At 33.0% G+C, this 6900-nt stretch overlaps 2 protein-coding genes across 3 annotated transcripts; one reads left to right on the top strand and one right to left on the bottom strand.

Annotated features, from left to right (window-relative positions):
- Positions 1-702: 702 nt before the first annotated feature.
- LOC128880185 (putative leucine-rich repeat-containing protein DDB_G0290503) lies at positions 703-4333 on the top strand. 2 transcript variants are annotated; one of them, XM_054129981.1, is made up of 2 exons: positions 703-893; positions 1348-4333. In XM_054129981.1, exon 2 carries the CDS (start codon positions 1377-1379, stop codon positions 4137-4139), a length of 2763 nt encoding a protein of 920 aa, XP_053985956.1. In that variant the 5' UTR covers positions 703-893; positions 1348-1376; the 3' UTR covers positions 4140-4333. The 2 variants fall into 2 exon arrangements, with proteins under 2 accessions (XP_053985956.1, XP_053985955.1); XM_054129980.1 differs by having other exon boundaries at positions 703-1151.
- Positions 4161-6750, bottom strand: LOC128880188 (beta-1,4-galactosyltransferase 7). The gene is made up of 5 exons (XM_054129987.1): positions 5878-6750; positions 5583-5800; positions 5275-5498; positions 5042-5188; positions 4161-4970 (listed from the first exon to the last, which is right to left on the bottom strand). The coding sequence occupies exons 1-5, from the start codon at positions 5978-5980 to the stop codon at positions 4679-4681; spliced, it is 984 nt and encodes a 327-aa protein (XP_053985962.1). The 5' UTR covers positions 5981-6750; the 3' UTR covers positions 4161-4678.
- Between the last annotated feature and the right edge of the window lie 150 nt (positions 6751-6900).

Here is a 6900-nt window from a genome sequence, read left to right as displayed (position 1 = left end):
ATTTGTGATTCAAACGTCAGATTGAAAGGTATTTACTCACAGCAGCTTCTTTAATTATACAAAAGAACGGGGCATAAGAAAATTGGTAAATCGGATGTTTAATGCGTATTCGCCGTTACCCCTTCAAGAAATAACCGCTATTTAAATACTAATCGCAAGGGTAAAATTGATAAAATGTACGAACTAAATTATTTCTTTACCAAAAAATATCTCGGTACTAATCTACTAATCTTTATAATTTCGCCAATTTATCGAAGGAATGAGAGAGAGAGAGAGAGAGAGAGAGAGAGAGAGAGAGAGAGAGAGAGATTTATATTAAATTTATTTGTGTGATGTAATCGGAAATGCATAATCAGACGTTCTAAGACAATGAACGAAGTGTAGCATATATAATAAATTAGTGAATGCTAAAATAAGTGCATGCAGACAATTACATTCGTACTTTATATTTTCAAAACTACAGATCTAGTTAACGTTATAGGATCGATATCGTTGAAAATGACACATAATAATTGAAAAGCGATAATTAAAAAATGAGAAAAAAATAATTAAATAATTGAAATAAGTATAGTATCGAGAATAAGTTCAATGAAAAGTACAATAACGGAATATAAAAGTTAACCTATACGATCGGCCATGGAGGCGGCCATATTGCGTTGCGATACCTCGATTCCGTAGAGAACTCGAAGTTTATTTCGATATCCGTATGCCATTGTCAGTGCTAACGTAGATGTGCGATTTGTATGATCGAATTTCAATTTATTTTCATCCTGTGGGTAAATTCCATGAATTTATAACGTTATCAATCGAACGCGGTTAACGACTGATATATCAGCAGATTCAAAAGTTTCTTCTCGTAACAATGGACTCGGAATAAAGCCGATGGCTGAGAGGTGAGCGAGTTTCGGCTTCTTTCACGCTGTACGCTGCCGATAGGAGGATCACAGTGTGCGAAAGAAATTGTTTTCCTTCGTCAACAATTGAACAAAGTATTCGAAAAGCGTTTCAAATTATTCGACGATAATACACGCACCTTATAACATAACGCACCGGCTGAACATTACGGTTTTTACGATGATTAGCATACGATCCGTTGATTTGTTTCAATCGCTTTTTGACTTAAGATCTGCAGTCTCGGCACAGAAACAAAGGTTGGATTTACTCGATGAAGTATTATTAAACATATTCTTATATTTGTACAGAATTCGAAGCATGAATAGTCTTTATTCGCGTCATGTGTATTGTGTTAGTTTTATTTTAAAAGCATAAATTGTACAGTATTGTCGATTACATTGTACCATTGTCGACGATGTAATAACGTTCTTTATTCTTCTTATTAATTTACAGACTGTTCAATAGCTTTTGGATGTCTAAATATGCCAGGCTGTGCAGCAGTTGGCTGCAACAATCGTAGTGAAAAAGGTTATATTATGAAATGTTTTCCACGTGACCCAAAGTTGAGGAAAATTTGGCAAGAACGCGTGGCTAGAGCCGACTGGGAACCGTCTAACAATTCATTCCTTTGTCATGTACATTTCGAGCCTCAGGAATGGTCCATAACGCAAAGTGGAAGAATTAGGTTAAGAAAAAACGCTATCCCTTCTATATTTACGATAACATCTACAAGAAAGTCTCCCAAGAAAAGGACTAGGATAATTGGTATCAAAGAAGAAAATTCATCTCAAAACGAATACAGCACCGAATATGTGGAAAATAGTACTAAACATTCATCCACGGAATATTTAGAAGAAAAGGACTCGGATTTTCAAGATCTTTGCGAACCATTCATTCAGTTTGTTGGAAATAAGTTTAGATATGTTCGTAAGTACGTAGGAGAAGACGACGAGAAAGAAAGCGTTAATTCCGATCTTCAAGAAGAAAGTATTATTATGATTGCCGAGGATAATGTCATAGACATTAGCGGCTCTGCGAAATATGATAATCTTGAAGCACGATTGAATAATAGTAAAAAAGAAACTGGATTATCTTTAATGATCGATAATCCGGAAGCTATATTATCAAGTGCCATTGTGAAAGAAGAAATTAAACTAGAAGTTATGGATCATAATGCATTTGAGGATAGTTACGATGAAATTGAGGAGAAGCTGAAACAGATTTGCGATGGTGGGTCTACAGAAGATGAAAGTTATAATAACGAAGGGAGAAGAAAGTTGACAATTAAAAGTCGCAAGCAAGGTGTACAAATGATAGATAGAAATGGTGATATTAATAATGGTAAATGTAAAGTTGCTCTTTCTGTTAATACAAATCATAATTTTCCGGGAAGAAATGAATTTGGACATACGCTTATGGACAAAGAAGAAAATGTTGAAATAATTTTTGGTATAGAAAGCGGAGATGAAAAGATATCTGTATCTCAAATTACATCAAAAATTAATAAAGTAGACGATAATGCCTTGAGATACGACGAAATAATATCTATTAAAGATGAAAAAAAGATTTTTAACGAAGATATAGAAGAAAATTTTACTAAAGATGAAGTACATGTTATACCAAATATAAGAGCAGCTATGAAACGTAAAAGAAGAACCAGAGAAGAAATAATGAAGTCGATAAAAAAGTCGATTAGAAGCACCTCTGATCAAGATGTTAATTCGTCGACTAATAACGACTTGTCGGATAGTATAGAGCAAGAAACGACGATAAAAGATGAGTTGTCAATGTTTTCACGAGAGATGAGCGATATTAATAAAAGAAATAATTCAAAAATGGAAGTAGCGAAGTTTGTAATAAAAGTAACCGGTGATCCCGATGATGTGACCGAAATTATCGAAGAGTTATCAACTAATACGATAGAAACACAAGTATCTCAAAAATTTACCCCTGTTTGCAAGAATGAAGAAAATAATGCGTTCATTACGTCTGTTATAACAGTACTGTCACCTAAAAACCAGAGAGAAATAACTTACAGCGATTTTAGTAGTCCATTAACAAGAGATGACTACGCAACTTCCACAAAGAAAGATTTATATTGTTCTCCTTCTAAGGATAGAGAATTTGTAAATTTAGATTTCACTCATAATTCGAAAAACTGTCGCTCTTCGTCTCTTCGGCGTACTTGCTCCGACGAGGAGAACAAAAATCAGACAAAGACTAATTCTGTATTACAGAATAGTATGTACACTGCTCAAACTACCATAGAAAATAATACTAAATGTTCTGTTTCACCTGATTACGAGGATCTACTGGAGAGAATACAAATTCAAGAAGATGTAATTGGAAAATTAACCGATCAGTTGATTATTTATAAAGAGTTGGAAAACAGTTTGAGAAATAAAGATGTTGGCCACGACGTACAAATCAGAGAAGTAGAAACAACTCCAAAAATTTATACAAGATCGAATAATTCACAAGCTTTAGCTGTTACAAAAAAGATATTGGAATCTAAACAAAGGTTAATAGAAGATTTATCGAATAGGGTGAATTATTTTGAAGAAATGAATAAGAAATTAATGAAAACTGTCACATTGGAGTCACAGCAGAAGAGGAAACTCGAAGGACAAATTAAGCAAAAGGATAATCGAATTAAGGAACTCAACTGGAAATTGGAGAAGGCTTCCAAATACCTAGAAAGGGCTGAGAAAAACACAAACACATACAGAAGGAAAATGTTAAATATGCAAACTATTATGAGGAGGAGAAAACTTTTAGACGAAAAAATGAACAAATTCAATGAAATATTAATCGATAGTTCCAGACAAGAGTTTTCAGAGAAGGCTTTAGCTATGGCAGCAGATATTAGAAAAACTTGTGGAAGAAACGGATACGATAAGTTACTTTCTTACGGGATTCCATTACCACCGTTACCAGCTTTGTGTAAAGGAGTTTTCAAAGAAGATTACACAGATAATAATAAAAGTGATACAGATAAAGTGCAAAATTCTATTTCAAAGTTAAATATCAAAACAGAAAAGATGCAAGATACAAATAACGAATCTGAAACGGATGAAAAAGATTCGGAGCTACCTGACGCGATTGCTAAAACATGCGAATACGATGGCGCAGAAACCGTAACAGGAACTGTGCAAGACATTTTCGATGAAAACAATGATGGTGATGATTTTAGTACAAATGAATTAAGAGAACATTTCATTCTGCAGTTGAATGCAGTTATGTAGCCACGGTTCTATAGTTTAGAGCCCTTTCTTTTTTACCACATTCAAACTAGGAAATGTAATATTAAAATCGTAAATGCTTAGACAGGTTTCCTTCTGTATCATTGTACAATATCCATTGTGCACTTACAATTATATTTATTGTATAATATCATTTCACGCTCTCACTTCCGATGTAAATATATGTATAAACATTATTATGTGTAATATAAAAGACCATTTTAATCAGCGAATTACAGCATTAAATCGTTATTCGCATATGTTTTAATACATAATTATCTATCACAATAGATCTGATGTTTCTTCTGCATTAATAAGATTTATCTTTTACTAAGGAAAACAAGTCTGCTACAAATTTAAATCAAAATAGTTTTCACCAGATGTCTGTTTCTTTTTTAAATTGTTAATTAATTATTATCAGTAACATTACGGTATAATGTGTTTAAAAGATTATAAAAGAATCGATTGATAGTGTAGTAATTCTATATAATTATTTAATTATATACATATGTATTTACTTAATACAGTTTTGATCGATATAGTTACAATGCAGTGGCAGACTTGTTATTATTGACTTTTTTTTTCTCCTTTGATTTTCCATCTTTAGATCCCACTACCTTATCACATTCACACCAAGGTGTACCTGACTTATCGCACATTAGAGAAATATTAAGGACGGTTAATGGTGTGTCCCCAATAGTCATTGCAATGGTACCTACTATTTTATAAGAAACATTATTTAAGCCGGTCTGACGATCTCGTTTTCGAGTAATTTCTCGTTGATTGTAACATTTGATCATATCTCGTTTTCTATGACTCCTGTCATGCGTATGTCTGAAATTCATGAAAATTCAATGAATATCTACATTAGTAGCTAATACATCACAAATACAATTTTTTCTCACTTAAATGTATTGTGGGTTCCAGTAGATACATTTTGTGGTCTCGTAACGGTCAAACTTGCTTCTTTCAATCTAACATAGAATTCATCGTCTTCGAGACCCCAACCCCAATATTTATTAGACATTCCATTTACTTGTATAAAATGTTCTCTGTGGAAATATATTTTTATTAATGCATTGGCAATAATAACATGTTACTAACATGCATTGCATAATAAGAACTTTACGATAAAAACCTTTTAATAAGTAATATGCCCCCAACAAATGTCGGATAGTGGTATCTAGGATGTAATTCTGGAGAAGATACATGGTAGGGCCCCTTGGCAGGAAAAGAGTATAATAATTCATCGTTTATAGGCAATAAATCTACATCGTGCATAGCTATGTAATCAAATTCTTTGTTAACTTCAAGGAAGCCTACGTTTATAAGAGAGGCTCTATTGAATCTAAACCTATCAACCTACGAAAACACAGAAGTACAATTATTAAATTTAAACAATTTCTTTGAATTTATCATTTGAATTTATTTGAAATGGAAATATACCTGGTTGAGTATGAATATATGATAATCTATATTTTGTTTATCTAAGAATTTCTTCATATGGGGAGCAAATATTAGTAGCTCTTCAAAACGATCCCTAAATGGCACAAGTATAGCTAACCGATGGGAAAATTTTTTATAACTTTTATCATCGTTATCCTCCTGTTTATTCTTATTATTGTACTGATTTGACTGTGTAACTATTTCGCATTCGCATTCATCTATAATTTTTAGTTTGGTGTAATTTTCAAACTTTCTGTAGATTGTATTTAGAGTATTTGAACAATTGTTATCTTACCTATACTTATAAGAGCAATATTTATCAAACACGCGATGATAAAATTAATTAAAATGCAAGCAAATATATATTTAACTTTTATACTCTTCCAAACAACTGCCATGCCTGATAACAGGTATGCGAGTAATATATCTCGAATTTGCAAATACTCGACTTATTCATTGAATGACAGTCTTGTTAAGGTTTATTTAAATATCTTATAGTTCCTTTCTTCTCGTTTCTGATCGATTTTGATGAATGAAATTAATGTAAAACTCATTGTATCGTCGTATGATTCCATTCGTGTACCCGTGATATTTCGCACGAAAATTCGAGAGTCGTGGAATAAGACACTTTGTTCTTACATATTCCTTTCAGACTGTTTCAGACTAATTCAAATATACACGTCGATCGATTCTTAACTAATAGTACGTTTTTTCGTCTATCAAATATCCATCGGTCACTCGACCGAGAAGGATACGTTCTCTGCCCCAAATACACGTATCTTCTGATCGATTGTACGCATAATTCTGACATGCGTTAAGATTTAATTTATGCATTATTGGCGCGTAACGTTACTCGCTCGTAATGGTAATAGCCAATTTTAAACCATTTCACTGACAAACTAAATTTTCACTTCAAGAAACGCTCTGTGCTCTTGACGGTTACGTTGCGATCACATAGCTGTAGCTAGTAGCTCCATTGCTTGCCATAAAACCTGATAAAACCTTTCTTGAAACTTGGAACACAGTGACAATAAGAGACCTTATCGAACTAACAAAACTAATCCTCTAAATAGTATGGATAACGTGTGATAACGAATGGGTTGGATTTTATAGTGACACATGTGTGGGATTAATGGGTTTATCCAAAAATAGCACCGCTCACTAAGCCGCTCAATGAGCGGATTTCAGTACCAGTATTATACGAATACAATAAGTATCAGCGATCTGTTTCATGGACCAATAAATGCTTTTGTAACTTACAAAAGCATTTATTATTACAAATTGTAAGTTGCCCTCAGGGGCTGTAGCAGAAGTTTGT

The sequence above is a fragment of the Hylaeus volcanicus genome, chromosome 7 (assembly GCF_026283585.1).
Source record: "Hylaeus volcanicus isolate JK05 chromosome 7, UHH_iyHylVolc1.0_haploid, whole genome shotgun sequence".
Classification (NCBI taxonomy): domain Eukaryota; kingdom Metazoa; phylum Arthropoda; class Insecta; order Hymenoptera; family Colletidae; genus Hylaeus; species Hylaeus volcanicus.
The sequence above is the reverse complement of the archived record's forward strand: the minus strand, read 5'-3'. Positions and strand labels throughout refer to the sequence as shown.

Excerpts from the sequence above, each read along its gene's own strand:
- LOC128880185 (XM_054129981.1), top strand. The coding sequence starts at position 1,377 with ATGCCAGGCTGTGCAGCAGTTGGCTGCAACAATCGTAGTGAAAAAGGT.
- LOC128880188 (XM_054129987.1), bottom strand. The coding sequence starts at position 5,980 with ATGGCAGTTGTTTGGAAGAGTATAAAAGTTAAATATATATTTGCTTGC. Across the intron at positions 5,801-5,877 it reads TATTGCTCTTATAAGTATAG|ATGAATGCGAATGCGAAATA; the intron begins GTAAGATAACAA and ends TAAAAATTATAG. Across the intron at positions 5,499-5,582 it reads ATATATTCATACTCAACCAG|GTTGATAGGTTTAGATTCAA; the intron begins GTATATTTCCAT and ends GTGTTTTCGTAG.